At 48.8% G+C, this 16472-nt stretch overlaps 1 protein-coding gene across 22 annotated transcripts in view; it reads left to right on the top strand.

Annotated features, from left to right (window-relative positions):
- Positions 1 to 16472, top strand: part of CAMK2G (calcium/calmodulin dependent protein kinase II gamma) — a 55931-nt gene that overhangs the window by 18292 nt on the left and 21167 nt on the right. For 10 of the 22 annotated variants that reach the window (XM_019444596.2, XM_053909579.1, XM_019444599.2 and 7 more), the window contains exons 4-12: positions 2024 to 2078; positions 2953 to 3018; positions 6004 to 6076; positions 6223 to 6325; positions 6757 to 6840; positions 7287 to 7381; positions 7990 to 8112; positions 11703 to 11786; positions 12035 to 12077. In XM_019444596.2, the coding sequence (XP_019300141.1) occupies positions 2024 to 2078; positions 2953 to 3018; positions 6004 to 6076; positions 6223 to 6325; positions 6757 to 6840; positions 7287 to 7381; positions 7990 to 8112; positions 11703 to 11786; positions 12035 to 12077 (726 nt within the window). Of the gene's footprint in view, positions 1 to 2023; positions 2079 to 2952; positions 3019 to 6003; positions 6077 to 6222; positions 6326 to 6756; positions 6841 to 7286; positions 7382 to 7989; positions 8113 to 11702; positions 11787 to 12034; positions 12078 to 14622; positions 14686 to 16472 lie in introns of all 22 variants that reach the window. The other 12 variants (XM_019444587.2, XM_019444586.2, XM_019444600.2 and 9 more) reach the window with 3 other exon arrangements.

Raw genomic sequence — 16472 nt, 5'->3', positions numbered from 1 at the left:
GTATTACACACTTTAATGCTTTTTAATAGTGAATTTTTAATTAAATGGAAAGTCCTTTTGGAAGCAAGGGAGCAGCAGCTGCAGCAGGACTTTGTGTGCAGCCCCAACTTAGACCAGAGAAGCACAAGTGAGGAGGGGGCTGGCTGGGCTTTGGGGGAGCTCACTTGAGCACGCCTGGGTTGAATAGCGTGGGAGGGAAGAACGGGTCTGGCTGTAGCTCCTTCCTTCTGTCATCTGGGGGCCTAGAGAAGTATGAGCTTGTTTGCCCAAGTACAGGAGGGAACAGTTGGAGGAGGAGGGATCCTGGTAGTACCACCTGCCTTTGATCCCATTGGTAAATCACAGAGATACTGAGTTTGGGGTAGAACTTTGGGTAACCGGATCAGATCAAATAAAGTAGGCGATATGACAGTTGTTGGGCCCTGGATCTGGCTCTGGCAGGTCTGTGTCCTCATTTGTCAACTGAGAAGAACCACAGAGCTGTAGTAACGGCTAAGTGCCTATATTTTATGTTCTGGCTGATCTTGCTGTGGTGGGAGAGGATGTAGGGAAGCCCCTTGGCCCTGAGGAAACAGTCTGATACTGGAAGTGGAATCTGTCATTTGGGGTGGTTGGCAACATGGAGCCACCAAGGAAGAGACACAATGACTTCTGTGTATCCAAGATCTTCACTGGCTGGTTTGGTGTCAGGCCATTCCTAACGTGCTCTGTGAGTTGCTCCTGAAACCCCCGAGGATTGGCAAGGGTCAGACAGAGGTTCCCCATCAGGAGAGATCAGGTGAGGGAAGGGACAGGAGCAGCTGGGACATTCAGCCAAAGCATCTCCTTGTGTTTGCATTAGAATGGTGCTCAGGGGTTGGCATTTAGGCCACAGGTGGCTTTGTGGGCAGAAGCTTGAAAAGGAGACCTCAGAAGACATTAGATTGGTTTTTTGCCCAGGAGCTCTGGAGGCGGGAAGTGGGAAGGGATTCTGCTTGCCAGCCTTTTCCTGCAGCGGGTGAGTTGCCCTAGTCTGCTCATTGCAGTGGCCTCCTGGACCCGTCTATGCTGCTGTCATAAGTGCGTTCGCGAGTAGTCTCTCTCACAGTCTCCATTGCTCTATTGCCTGGCTGTGTGGGCTACACTGCATCTCTTATGGGAAGCAGTGGTGTAGACCAGTCTTTGGACTCAGAAAGAGCTGGATTTACATCTTGACCTATTATATCTTTGGCCTTTGGTAAGATACAACATCTCTGAGCCTCCAGCGTCCTCATCTGTAGAATGGGAGTGGTTGTCCAGAAGAATAAACTCCTCGGAGGCAGCTGCTATGTCCCTAAATCCCACCATCCAGCACAGAATCTGACACATAGTAGGCACTCAATAAATGCTTGTAGAAATACATAATGTATGCAAAGAGCCTAACCCAAGGCCTGGCATGTAATAAGCACTTTAATAAACAATTATTATTGTCATTGCCTGAGTTTGCATGTTGCCTCCCATGCTTACCATCCATTAGCCTCCTCCACGTGCCTTCCTGCTGGGCTCTACCTTTCCAGCTTTTCCCCTTGCCTTTAATTCCCCTTTTCCCATCTACTCCCGTAAAAGAGCTCTCGGGCTCGTCCATCTTGTCATTCTTTGTTCCTCTGCGGTCAGCATCCCCAGGTGGTCCTTGCTCTTGCTCTATGTTACACTGTCACGCATCATATCCCAGGACCACCTCCTCTGGGACTAGCACCTCTGGGAAGGTTCCTGCTTTTCTGTCTTATTTCTTAGCCACAAAGCTTCTATCTCTTGCCTATGTTTGAGGCAGTATGAGATGGCAGCCAGAGCACTGGACCTGAGGTCTGGTTGTTTCTCTGTTCTGTGGCTGTGTCACCTGGTCTTGGGGGGTGATGGGCATGTCGCCACTTCTTACTGCCACTCCTTCAGAAGACCGTCCAGTGAGGCTGACAGGCTGGGACAGGGGTGGGATTGCTGAAGAGGAGAGGAGTAGGTTTCCAAGGTTTCTCTCTGTTAATCTCTGTCCCCATCTCCTCTCTTGCAGTGCGCCTCCATGACAGTATTTCTGAAGAAGGGTTTCACTACCTCGTGTTTGACCTGTAAGTTCCACTTTCTGAGGGTGTGGGGGCCTTTCCCTCCAGCTGGCTCAAGATGAAGGCTTGGAAAAAGACCTAAACTGGGTCTTCAGCCTCTGCTGAGAGTCCCTCTCCTTTAGCCAAAAGAAAGGGTTTGAGTTTGAACTTCCTCTAGTAATGGGCAGGTTGCTCAGGGGACCTCATTGCTCACTCAGTATCTCCCCAGGGCTCTGAACCCCCGGATGGCATTACTCTTGCATTTCTGTTCAGCAGCACACCTTGTGCAAATGCTTTTTTCTTGTTTCTTGGTGTGTTGTCCTTAGTGGAGAAATAGAATACAGCTCTTCACATGACCTTAAAAATTCTCGGAAATTGAAGGTGGCTTTTATTAGTCATAAACTGGACTCCAATTGGTCTCTCCTCCACTTTGGTTGTGGTTTAATATCTTAAAAGTGGCTCTTTACCTCCTGGAAATGCCTCTCTGGTATTTTCAGGATTGGGTCTCTGTGTCCTTGGTCTCATTATTCTTCAACTTTAAGAATAGGTCTGTCCTTCTTGGGTAGCTGTGTATCTTAGTATTCATATTGGTCTCAAAGCTATGACTTTCTGAGTAGATTGATTATTTTCTCTTAGATCTCTGTATATTCTTCTTTGCCTGAGTGTTAACTAATCTGTAGGTTATAGAAACAAATGTGCTGGAGAAAAGGAGGGCCCACATTACCCCAAGGTGAAGCCCCATGTCATTGAAGGATCGAGCATGTTCTGGGCTCTCAGATGAAATGCATGTAGAGTTTGGATTTCTTTAAAAGCTGTTCCTTGGTGTGACCTGTTACCTGTTGGATGCTGGTATTGGCCAACTGACCTACCCCCTTTGACTCTCTCTGTCTGTTGGTTGCAGTGTTACCGGCGGGGAGCTGTTTGAAGACATCGTGGCCAGAGAGTACTACAGTGAAGCTGATGCCAGGTGAGATGGGCGCCCTAGAGTTCAGTGTGAGCCTTGGCCACGTTAGGGGGAGCAGGCATTTTGCCTATTTGAATAGTCTTTGGGGAAGATCAGAAGAGCTCTTATCTGGACAGAGATTCTGTAAGCTGGACCTGGGTTGCATTTGATAGGTGATGTTAGAAGTTAAAAGTTCAATACTCCCAGATCTGTGTTTTTGCGAAGCATTTGCAAGTCTCCTTTATCCTTTCACTCTGGAAATACCTTTTCTTTGCACTACTGTGTACTTGCAAGTCTGCCCAAGGGCCCTCCCAACCCTGCTTCTTTCCTTTGACGAATTTTACTGTGTGCAAGGCATCCTGGGAATGATCCAGAGATGGCGGAAACATGGCTTGTGTTCTGAAGGAGTGTAAACATCTGGGCTAATAATCCAACCAGGAACCTTCTTGGCAGAGATTCCATCCTGGATCACTTAGTCTCTTGACCACCATGACCAGCCCTGATGTGGGGCTCCTCAGGCTGGAGGACTGTTCCTTGGTCATATCCCTCAGCCTTCACCCGCCCCCCCACGGAAGCCCACAAAGCTCTTAGGTGCTTGTGTGACCTGTATTTCCTGCCTTGGCTCCTCCCCCAGCCCTGAGATTTCTCTGAGGGTGATGTCCATACAACCTGGTTTTGATCTTCCTGCCTACAGTTTATCTGGCATTTGTGGCAGCTCTGGCTGCCTCTGGAGAGTGGGGGAGTGCAGCTTCCTCACAAATTTCTCAACCCTGAGAGGCCAGCGTTTGCTGATCAATTTCAGATGCTTCGGCCTCGGGGAAAAATTCTCAAGTGGGGAGATGAATTCCAGTGCCAGCAGGGGAGGACCAGACTCTGGGGCAGGAGGAGGCGGTGATAGCTCTGGGAGCCTGGCGGGGAGGAGGGAGAGCTGGCTAGGGGGAGGGGAGGGGTTGTGTGTGACTGTACCAGTGGGCTTGGCCTGGCTCTGCTGGGACACTTCGCACTTTTGCCATTTTTGGCCAGAAGGCTCTCCCTGCTAGCCTGGCTCTGTTCTAATTATACATTTCTGTGGAGACTCGCCTCTTCAGCTCAGTCTTGAAGTCTCTTTGGCCTACTCATGGGCTGTGTCCTGAAGGGAGGCCTGAGCCTCAGCCTCCAGGAGCCTGGTAAGACCCCTTGGCTCTTGTGGAAGCCCCAGAATCAGATTTTAGAGGAAGGAATAAGAAGTCCAGGACATCAGACCAGCACCCCCCGACACTCTGCAAGCCTGCTCTGCATACCTGGTGGTACCTCCCGGCTGGCTGGGGTCTCATTCTCTAGGCCAGTGATCCTCAACTTCAACACTACTGATGTTTGGGACCAGATAATTTTTTGTTGTGAGGGCCTCTCCTGTGCATTGTAGCATGTTAGAAGTATCCCTGGGCTCTACCCACTAGATGCCAGTAGCATCTCCCCCCGCTGAAAAGGGATTTACCCACACCTTAGAGGATGGCTTGTGAAAACCAGCAATGTCTCCAGACGTTACCAGATGTCCCCTGTGGGCAAAATCATCCCCCACTTTTCACCATTGCTCTAGATCACCAATGCTCTCTGTCAGGAGTTTGACTGCAAGTGTGGCAGGATATTTTGGAAGGTGGACAGCCTGATTCAAGAAATAGCAGTTGCAGTGCCTGGCTGGCTCCAGTGATAAAGCATGAGACTCTTGAGGTCTCAGGGTCATGTATTCAAGCCCCACGTTGAGTACGCCATGTTGGGCGTGGACCTTATTTAAAAAAAAAAGAAAAGAAAGAAAAGAAATAGTAGGTGAAGGTGACTCTGGGTTAGTTTGTTTTTTTTCTGTGGAAAATCATCACCAGAAATGTTCCTCAGTTGCCCTGTTTGGAACCTTCTTAAGCACATCGTTTCTTTTTTTTTTTTTATTTTACTTTTTTCATTTACATCCAAATTTGTTAGCATATAGTGCAACGATGATTTCATAAGTAGATTCCTTAATGCCCCTTACCCATTTAGCCCATCCCCCCTCCCACAACCCCTCCAGTAACCCTCTATTTGTTCTCCATATTTAAGAGTCTCTTCTGTTTTGTCCCCCTCCCTGTTTTTATATTATTTTTGCTTCCCTTCCCTTATGTTCATCTGTTTTGTGTCTTAAAGTCCTCATATGAGTGAAGTCATATGATATTTGTCTTTCTCTGACTAATTTCACTTAGCATAATGCCCGCTAGTTCCATCCACGTAGTTGCAAATGGCAAGATTTCATTCTTTTTGATTGCTGAATAATACTCCATTGTATATGTATACCACATCTTCTTTATCCATTCATCCATCAATGGACATTTGAGCTCTTTTCATACTTTAGGTATTGTTGATAGTGCTGCTATAAACATTGGGGTGCAAGTGTCCCTTTGAAACAGCATACATGTATCCCTTGGATAAATGCCCAGTAGTTAAGCACATCATTTCTTAAAGGTGTCTGCGTCCTGGGTTTTATCTTTATAGTCTGTGTGCTACCAAGCACAGTGCCTATAGGTTGTCAATAAATGTTTAAATGAGTGAGTGTACCTCCAACAAAACAACTTAGGTATAGTTGTACTAGCTTTCCTAAGATGCCACCACAAGTCTCTTCTCCAAGAACAGAGTTTCTATAGGGGGAAAAAAGAAGGAAGGGATTGGATGGTCTCTCTTTCTCAGGAGTGTCCCCAATTTCCTGGAAATGGACTGGTTGTATTGGGCCTTTGCAGTCTAGGGAGGCCTGGTGGACTCTGTTCTGGTCTGTCCTCTGCCATTATCTAGTGGGAATCCCTGGACAAACCTGTTAATATGCCTGGACCTCTCAGTTTCTTCTGTAAAATAGGTTGAACTAGATGATGTCCAGAGTCCAAGGTTTTAGCTATTGTTCAGTGATTCCCTGTGAATCTGTAACCCAGACTTACATGCTTTAATCTGTAGTGTGTGGTCGTGGATGAGTAGTTTAACCCTGCACTGACATTTCTTTTCCTTGTGCTTTTACAGCCACTGTATACATCAGATCCTGGAGAGTGTTAACCACATCCACCAGCATGACATCGTCCACCGGGACCTGAAGGTACTACTACCCAGGCTCCCCCTTTGCCTTCTGCTTGTGAAGCATAGGCGCCACCTGGTGCCAGGGTGTGGTACTGCGAGGACCCAAACAAGGCTTCCTCAGGGCCAGAGGGTGGGTGCCTCATAAGGTTTTTTTCCCTTATACAGCCTGAAAACCTGCTGCTGGCGAGTAAATGCAAGGGTGCCGCCGTCAAGCTGGCTGATTTTGGCCTAGCCATTGAAGTACAGGGAGAGCAGCAGGCTTGGTTTGGTAAGAGTGACCCTGTCTTCCTGGAATGTGGCCCCCGCCCTTCCTCCTCTTCCTGATCTGCTTTCCTCTTTCAGAACTAGAAGCCAGACCCTTAATGGTCCTGGTCTCCTTAGAGACCGGAGAAGGGGGAGGGTAGAGAGCGTCCCCCTGGCCCTACGTGACTCAGTACAGTGAGTCTAGCTGTTGTCAGCACAGCATTCTTGCTGCCTCTGGGGAGGAATGGGAGCTCCTGGTAGGCACACGGAGTTGCCCTCTGATTTTTATTCTGGGCACTACAAGAAACCCAGCCTGCCATCTCTTGCTGCCCACGTGCTGAGAGCTTATGTAGCAAAAGCAGCAGGAATGAGAAGGGACTTGGGGGAAATTGCTGATGTGGTTTTAATGAGAGAGAAAGTGGGTTCAGTGTGCCTCTGCCCTCTCTTCTGCTACAGGTTTTGCTGGCACCCCGGGTTACTTGTCCCCTGAGGTCTTGAGGAAAGATCCCTACGGAAAACCTGTGGATATCTGGGCCTGCGGTAAGCCCATTCCACACCCTCAGCTTTTTGATGTTAAGGGCCCTCAACTTCCAGTGATGGTGAGAAAGAGGCATCGCTATTCCTCGTGGGCCCCACAAGTGTCTGGTGTGTGTGAAATCACGGTGTTTGCTCTAGTGCCCCTGGGATGGCTGTTCTCATCACTCGCTCCTCCCCAAGTACTTCCTGGATTATACTGCATCCTTCCTGAAGAGGGATTTACCCACGCCTTAGAGGATGGCTTATGCCTAAAGAAATCCCTGATGTGGGCGGTGACACTGGGAGCGAAGGATAGCAGGAGGGGGCTAGTGGCACAGCATTATCGTCTGCCATCCACTTCCATCTCTGATATAACCTTGACTTTCTGTGTGGCTGAGCCCTGTGTGGCTTTTCTTGGTTCCTCAGTGAAGTAGGTGAGTGACCCCGATGACCTGTGTTCTGTCTCGTAGGGGTCATCCTGTATATCCTCCTGGTGGGATACCCTCCCTTCTGGGATGAGGATCAGCACAAGTTGTATCAGCAGATCAAGGCTGGGGCCTATGATGTAAGGACTGGTTTGTTCATGACCCTCGGGCTCTGTCCACAGGAGGGGACATGTTTAGTATGTCATGGGATATGGGGAGTGTCTGGGGACTTTGAGGACCCAAGGATGGGCATACAGGTCTCAATTCCTGCCACCCCCTATCCCAGGAACAACTTTTTTGCACAGCCTTTCTTGGTAGTTATAAAATTGAGGAGCGCATGGAAGCTCTTTGATCCGTTATTTGCAGAGAATGGCCTGAGAGGTGTGATGTGGTACATAACATAGGGACACAAAGAAGTGTCCACTGCAGTGCAGCCTTGGGCACATTGTTGAGCCACTGTTTCTTTCTAGTAAGGAGATGGGGTTGAACCAGGAGATGGGATTGCTGGAATCCCCTTCCCACTCTGATCTGATATCCTGGCATTCTAACCATGATTCTATCTTCCTCTCCTAGTGTTTAAGTTTTGACACAGGTGCTGGGATGCCCCAGGGCTTCTCCATCTCTCTGCCAGGGAGGTTTAGATAGCACAGAATATCCCATTTATAGGCGTTGGAACGAACACAGAGCCTCCCTTTCAGAGTGTGGGGCTCACAGATTTCATATGTCTCCTTTCCCTCTTCCTGCTTAGTTCCCATCACCAGAGTGGGACACGGTGACTCCTGAAGCCAAGAACTTAATCAACCAGATGCTGACCATAAACCCTGCGAAGCGCATCACAGCTGACCAGGCTCTCAAACATCCATGGGTCTGCGTAAGTGTCTTCGCCTGGGGTGGAGGATCTCAGAGATGTCAGCCCTCAATGTGCCCTTAGTACTCTCCTCACCCTCCTTTTTATGAACAAAGAATAATTCTGGGCCCTGAGCAAAGACCCAGCAGAGAGGGAGGGGGACTGGGTGGGGCCCAGGAGGGATTCAAGGAGGCAGTGGCCTAATTGGCTTCAACCTGTCTCTCCCCTACTTACTTGTCAGGTGTGATTTCTGATCTTGAATGAACGCTTAGGTTGACCCTTGCAGACTCTAGAGAGTTGATGGTAGAAAGCAGCTGGCACAACCCAAAGTGAATTACCAAGCTTAGGGTGCATATTCAGCTCTCAGCTGTCACACAACTCTAATGGAAATGTGACCAAGACCCAACAAATAAACAAAAGGGGCCTCTGGGCAGTTAAAAAGAGCATCTTGAAGTTCAGTCATAAAGCTAGGAGAGCCTCCTGGCTGTCAATGTGGATCAACATATTCTTTTTCCATGAACACTTCTATAAAGCTGAAATCTGTTTTCTTTTTTTTAATATTTTTTAATTTTTATTTACTTTTGAGAGAGAGAGAGTGCAAGTGAAAGCGGGGGAGGGGAGGAGAGAGAGGGATACACAGAATCCAAAGAAGGCTCCAGGCTCTGAGCTGTCAGTACAGAGCCCGATGCGGGGCTTGAACCCACAAGCCGTGAGATCATGACCTGAGCCCAAGTTGGATGCTCAACTGATTGAGCCACTCAGGCACCCCTGAAATCTGTTTTCAAACAAAGAAGAGGATCTGGTACAGTTAGGCCTCCTGACAACCATGGTGCATTTATGTATTTGCTTTTCCTGTGTTTACTGAGTGCCTCTTCAGTGCCAGTCACTGTGTGGGTACTGAAGATAAAAAGATGAGTAAAGCATGGTCCCTTCCCCCCAGAGATCTTAAAAATTATCTGGGGACGTAGGCACTCAAACAGCAGCCATTCTGCAATGTGACAAGTACATAAAAAAATCTAATGAGTGCACAGGAACTCTTGTTGTCTGGTGAGTAGTGAGGTTACTGAAGGCTGCATGGAGGAGGTGACCTCTGTCCTGGTTCTTGACAGCTGGCTGGGAGTTCCTCAGGATAACAACCTGAAGACAGAGGTTAGCATGGGCCAGGGTGAAAGGCCATGGGAAATTGTGGCAAGTTTAAGGAATGTTAAGTAGTTTTGTTGTAGATGAAGATATGCCTACAAAAATGCAAGAGAACAAGGCCAAAAAGATTCCATGACATACAAGTCTCTGCCTAATGAGTTTGGATTTTATTCTGAGAGCACAGGGAACCATTTAAGGGATTTAAAGAGGGAACGAAGGGGCGTCTGGCTGGCTTGGTCAGTGGAGCATGTGACTCTTGATCTCAGGGCTGTAAGTTCAAGATCTATGTTGGGTGTAGAGATTGCTTAGAAAAAAATAAAATCTGAAGACAATAAATTACAAAAAAATAAAGAGGCAATGAAGTACACAGTTAATAAAGGTCACTTTGGAAGCTTTGTAGAAAATGAAATTGAAGAAGAAAGGAGGCTGGGGCAGAGAGCTCAGGAAGCTGTCGTAATTGTCTAAGCAAGACCAGATGAGGTCTTAGCTAAGGGTAATGATAGGAGACTGAGTGGTGTGGCAAAGAGTGCACAGATTTGGGAGATATTTGGTAGACAGAATCAAAAGGATTAAGTGAGCAGTTGGATTTAGGGAGTGAAGGAGAGAGGTATCTATGGGGACTGCCAGATTTTGAGTTGGTAATAAGCAGAGGGTTGTACCATTCACTGATTCAGAGGAAACCCAGAGGAAGAGCCAGTTTGTGAGAAAAGATGATGATGTTAGTTTTATACATATCGAGTGTGGTGTCTGGGGACCTCTAGCTGGAGACATCAGATGGGTAGTTAGAAATGTGGTTCCAAAGATTAGAAAAGAAGTTAAAAATTGGAAATGTGGGTTGCAGTCATTTCTGTGTGGGTGGTGTTGAAATAAATGGGATTGTTTCAATGCTGATCGAATTCCCATTATGGCTTGTATTTGCTTCGATAAGAAAAGAGATGGCCACTGAACACCAGCAAGTAAAGACACAGTTAGAGGAGCCAGCAAAGAGGGCTGGGAATGAGAACTTCTGTGGCCGAAGGAGGTTCAGGAGCAGGAGATCCTAAGAAACGAGGTCTCAATAAGGGATGGTCTGCCACAGAGAGTCCATGATAAAGATGGAGAAGAATCCATATACTCTGACCAATCAGAAGCCATTGTTTCATTATTTCACTGACAGAGGCAGTGGAGTGAGAAACTGAACCCTTTCTTCAGTGAGGGAAGAGGGAATGAGGGTGAGGAGAGAAAGAAATGGTACTGTATACAGAAGATGATGAGTCAGGGGAGTTTTATATTTTTGTTTAAGGAGAGGCTTGAGTATAATGTATAGAGAAGAATATAGTCTAGAATAAAGGATTAAAAATATTGACTAATTGAAGAAGCAAATGTTGGGCTAGTAAAAAGAGGTTGATATCAGATGAAAATCACTTTGTGGATGGGGGTCTGAAGTTGAAGGAGTTCTTGTGTGATGATCTCTCATTTCTCTTTGTGGAACAATTTATGCTGTGGAGGAGGAAGTGAAGTTATAAGACTCAGGAAAGGGAAGAGGAGGTTGGCAGACTTGCTTTGGGAACCAGGAAAAGGAGTGGGCCAGGGATGAGGGGAAGGATTATGGGGCAGCCCCATGGAGGGGCACCAGGCTGCATGTTGTGGGATTTATTTTTCTAGCAGAGTAGCCAAGACAGCAACAGCAAAGGGAGGAGGGGGGCAGTGAGCAACTTAAAACAGATACTCAAGAACTGGGGATTATACTATGTCCTGGGAGTCATTCTCATAGGCCCCACCCTCCACCATCCTATATAACTCCGTAGCTCCTGAGGACATCACTCTATTAAAATATTACATAATAATTGATGCTTGTATTGATGACCCTGAGTCATCAAGGAAATCATTGTAAATCATCATAATTGTAAATCATTTTCAGTGGACTCTTTAAGGAGGAAGGAAGTTAGCAGTGATACACTGAAGAGAAATTACCATCCAAAATGATGAAAACAATTGATACTTCAAGGTGAAGACCCTTAGCTTCTCAGATCAGCTTTCAGGTCCTTGTGGGGGTGTGATGAGAGGGGCTCTTGGAAGGGATGAACATTCTCTGTAGAGAGCAGGAACACTGCCTGTTCTCTCACTGCTCAGGAGTGCAGTACGTGCTCAGCCAGCAGTTGCTGAAGGAGTTACTGCATGAGGATCACAACACACAGGATACTCTCTTCCATTCCGTAGCCTCCCATTTCCCAAGGAAGGGGAGAGTGCTGTCTCATGCACCCTCCTAATCTAGCATCAGTTATCAGTGATGTTTTCATGTTCGGATTTTTGTCCTTATATAACCTTGAGTTCGGGATAGTGCTTTTGTTGTAAAAGCATTTCACATCTATGACCTCATTTTATCTTCAGATCAACTCAGGGGTGGCTGAGCACAGAGCCAACAGTGCTAGGACTAGGGTGAGGGGCAGAGGACCTGGCAGGAGGGCTCACAGGCCTGTCTGTTTGGGTTCCAGCAACGATCCACGGTGGCGTCCATGATGCATCGTCAAGAGACTGTGGAGTGCTTGCGCAAGTTCAACGCACGGAGAAAACTGAAGGTGAGTCTTGCCTTTCCAGGCTGCCAGCATCCTGGAATCATGGCTTTTGACAGGACAAAAACCTGTCCTACCCCATCAAAAAGGAAGCTCCCCTTCTGGCTGGAGCTGAGCTGTGAAAGTTGTACATGTTGGGAAGCCCCAAAGACCTGAGGCCTTGAGGCTCTGGACAGCAGCTGCCCTCTGCCTGAGACCAGGCTATGCTTTTCGAGAGTTCCAGCTGAATTGACAGGCCCTTCTTCTTTCCCCAGGGTGCCATCCTCACGACCATGCTTGTCTCCAGAAACTTCTCAGGTATGTTTTCCCAGCCGTGCACTTTAATTCCACTGAGGTGAGTGGGTCAGAACAGGGTGTTGTCATCCCAGTGGTGGGTGTCTGAGGCAATACCTTGACCAATATGAAGATGACCCTGTTTTGAGGGGCTGCTGCTGCTGGGTCCTATTACATGAGATTCTGGGGGACTTCTCTTGGGTTCACATTTACGAATTCTATTCCCTAAACCCTCCCAAAGAGTAAACTGCCCAGCCTCCCATTTACCTTGTCCCTGGGGATTCTTATTTAGTTCTCTAAAGACTCTTAGCACTTTAAGCTTTTAGCCAGTCACTAGGGTATTGGACAATGTGCTGGGGAAAAGAAAGAGATGAGATGTAGTGAATCTTCTCAATCACCACCATTAATTTGCCTACTGGGACCATCTCTACTTTATTGTGTCTAAGTAGGGATGACTAATAGAAATTTTTCCAGATGCTTAAACATTTTGTAGAGACTGTGCTTAAAATATGTTCTGTGATACTAGTTGTGTAAAAGTAAAGAAATAGAGACCAGCAGGATGAAGGGAAAGCAACTTGCTTAAATTTGCCTGAGAAATTGGGATAGTTGGGACCAGTAATTTGTAAATCACACTTGGCATGTCTTTTTAAGATGCAAGACACTCCACCCCACCCCAACCCAACCCCATCATTGTTTGCCCTCAGTGGGGAAGCCCAGTGGCTTTCTGTGAGGAAAAGGTTAATGTCAGAACTTAACTGAAGAAAGAAGGTCTCTTCCCAGCTTGCCTTTTCCCCTCCGGCCTCCACAGCCTCGCAACTCCCAGCCCCACTGTTTTGGCTGAAGACCCTTTCTCTTGTTCTCATAGCAAGATTCCTTCCCTTGCTTTCCTGTGCTGACGTGGAGACAGAGTTGTGTGGCAGCACTCCTGTAGACAGCCACTCTGGGCCAGGGTTGCCCCCTTGATCAGGAGGGGCTTGTCTGTGCTGATTCAGGATAACCTAAGGGCCCTGAGTCTGAGGATACTGCAGGTGGGAAGTCCTAGGTCTTCATGAGCTCTATCCAAGTGAGAGCCATAGGGCCCTGGGGGGGTCAGGACTGGAAAGTGAACCAGGGAAGTGTCCCACCTCAGGCCCATCCCCTGTGTTGCTGGTTTGGGACTCATTCTTATGTAGATATCCATAAAGGGAAGACTTTGGTTCTGGATTCAACTCTCACAAATGAGAGCAGGACAGCACAGCTTGGCTGCCTCCAACAGAGATGGACCTGTAGTTCCACATCAGGCTTCTTGTCTTCCAATTACTTGAAGCTTCTACTTTCTCAGTGTGAGAGCTTTCTGGAGGATGGTCAAGGGCATTTCTGTGCTGACCTAGAATGGTGATCTGTTGTCTCTCCGAGTAGAAGAAATGTGAAGACAGGCCACTGCGTTTCTTCTAGACCAGGAAATCAGTAGCATGTGCCCTGTCCCAAGGCCTCCACATCAACCTCCCTCCCCCGTCCCATTTCAGAAAATTGGTATCCTGGTTTCAGGAAATTGGTCTCTCTGTTAGGACAGAGCACTTTCACGCATCCCTAAAGAGCCTCCTGTCCTTGCTGCCCAGACCTTGTCAGCCTTTGAGCTCACTTTGCCCTGGGTCAGAGGAGACCCAAAAAAGTGCTGCAAGCACTCTAGTATGACTCTGGGACATCTGGGGATAGAGCCTGTCTCTAAAAGCTGCTGCAGAAAATGGTGTCACCGGGTATAATCAAGAAGGAAGGGCACCTGTGTGTTTTTTTGGGCATGAACTAGGCCATTTTCTGAATTTACCCCAAATAGAGGGTGCAGCTTAGCCCTAGACTCTAGCAGGTTAGCTAATAGTGGAATCAGGGCTTCTAGAATGTACTGCTTCAGCAGCCTTTGTTTTCTTTCTTGAGGCTCATTTCTTGGGCATCTTCACCCTCAGAATACTGAAATACAGGCTGAGAAAAGCTGGCTACCTCCCTTGAAGAGGGCAAGCAACCTGTGTCTCTAAGGAGCTAGAGGAATAAGAGAGGGATAGGCAGCTAGGGCCCATCAGTGAACCGAGCTGCACAAGGGCCATGCACCCACCCCTGGCCCCGAGTGCCAGTGTCCCTCCTGTTTGGAATATGGCCAGAGGAAAAGGGCTCTCTGATAATATCCTCATGTAAGTCCCCTAAGGAGGGAAGGTCTGAAGGTGAGGCTCAGTTTCCTCAACAGCCTCAAGCGAGGGCCCGGCTGCCTCAGAAAGGACACCATCTCTCACCGATTCAGGCTTTAGACCCTCGCCTGAGGTGCTTATGGGACAGGTGCTGGAGCTGTGGTAATCCCCACACCCTGACCGAACCCAGTCCTCTCAGATCCCCAGACTGCTGCAGGGCTGGCTGCACCTGCTCATCAGCCTGCCCCTGGCGCCTTCGCTCCCCCAGCTCGGCTGGCTTGGCCACGCCGCCTGGGCCTTGCTGTGCGTGGGCGGCCAGCGGTTCCCGCGCCTCGTGCTGGGGCATGCTCGCTGCTGACTGGCCCCTGTGGCTTTGCGGCAGCTCTGTGCACTGAGAGATTGTATCCCCTCAGTTGGCAGGCAGAGCTCCGCCCCCGCCTCGCCTGCCGCGAGCGCCGCCGGCCTGGCCGGGCAAGGTACGTGGCATGAGTCCCCCGACCGCCTGCCTCGGCTCCCTGCCACCCCACCAGGAGGGCCAGCATGCCAGGCCCACTCACCAGGGAGGCGAGTCCCATGCTTGCGGGCTGAGATGGGCATGCCGGACGGACCACCTAACTTGGCATCTGCGAGCGCATTGGTGTCACAGAGCCCCCTAACCAGCCGTGCATGCTGGGCGCTTGCCAACTCTCAGGAGGCAATAGCCTGGGGACGTGGAGCTGGGCAGCAGGAGGCTTTCCTCCAGACGGCTGAGAGCCTGGCCTGCCTGAGGGCGAAGGCCAGCGGGAGCCCCCAGAGATAGTCCCGGGCATGGCTGGAGCTGCCCAATGCTAGAACTAGGCTTTGTCAGCACTGTTGGCAGACCCCACAGAGGAAGCCATGCCTCTCAAAATTGTGAAGTCTGGCATTTGCAGGCCTCCAGGTCTGAAAGGCTGTAGAGTGCAGAAGCCATAGAGAGAGCCATCCCTGGTTTTGGATGATAGCCCTGCCACATCCTGAACAAGTCATGTCAGCCCTCCCAGCCTTAGTTTCCTCATTTCTCCGGTGGGGATAATAAATCACGTGGCGATGATTCCGATCATGTATGTCGAAGGCTTTCAACCCTGCCTATATAGGACAGCTTGTAAAACACCCTGATGCCTACACCCCCCACCCCAGACAAATAAAATCAGAATCCTAGGCAGGGGATAGGCATAATGATTTTTTTAAGCTCCCCAAGTGATTCTAATGGGCAGCCAGGGTTGAAAACTCTGGTGTATATAAAGCACTTAACACAGTAGGTGGTCGGGCATAGTAGTAAACACATGAAAAATAAATAAATTTTAAGTCGCCCCAGCATGGAGATAGGACCATAGGCCACTTCTGGGACGTCAGAATTCTTGTTATGGAGAGATCCCTAGTCTTAGATGGGACCCAACTAGGGTAGGAATGGCCACCTGAAGGGAAGAATGGCAGCAGTAACAGTGACAATGGTTTACACTTAGTGAGTACTTGCTATGTGTCAAGGACTCTGCTTAGTGCTTTTCATGCATGGTCCCATTAGATCCTCACCACTGTCCTGTGACCTAGGCCCTATTTTATCCCATTTTATAGATGAAGAAACTGAAGTTCAGGGAGGTTAACTCACTCAAGGTCATACAGGTAGCAACCGGGAGAGCCAGTTGTCATGGTGGATCAGACAGCTGATTCCATCCCCCTGTGCCTCCCAGACTCTGCCATCCACTGTCTGCTACCTTCCTGTGGCCTTGGTGACCAGCAGGCATCACCAGCCTTCCTACATGAAGCTCATCAGCCTTGAGCCTCATCCTGTGCCTGGCTAGAATCTGTTTAATACCTCATTATTCTGCCCACTCCTTCCTGCTCAATGGGTCCAGAGAGTAGACTGAGGAAAGAGGGGCAGATAGGACCCAGTAAGCCTGGTAAGGACCTGCCCAGTCAAGGCTTCAACCCCCTGGCAAAACCCTCCTGTAGGTGGTCCTGGTCTCTGTGTCTGTGTCTGTCTGTCCTCACGTCTGGTCTCCTTTGTGAACTGTGACACTCTTGTTTCTTAAGAGCTCTCAGGAGATGTCTTGCATCCTTCCAGCTTGGCCGTTCTGAGGAATTTCATGGCATCTAGGGACGGAGCCCTCACCTTTCACCCTGGCACTCTGCTTCCAGACCTGGGTGAAGTTGTTGAAGGCAGAGTTCCTAGTACCCCAGGCAGCTCCAGTATTGAATGTGGTTTCTCCTCCTAAGTGCAGTGTGTCCCTGTTTCTGCTGAGCCCAC

The sequence above is a fragment of the Panthera pardus genome, unplaced genomic scaffold (genome assembly GCF_024362965.1).
Source record: "Panthera pardus isolate Hobbes unplaced genomic scaffold, ASM2436296v1 HiC_scaffold_22, whole genome shotgun sequence".
Lineage (NCBI taxonomy): Eukaryota > Metazoa > Chordata > Mammalia > Carnivora > Felidae > Panthera > Panthera pardus.
Note: the sequence above shows the minus strand (reverse complement) of the source record. Positions and strands in the feature narration are given on the sequence as shown.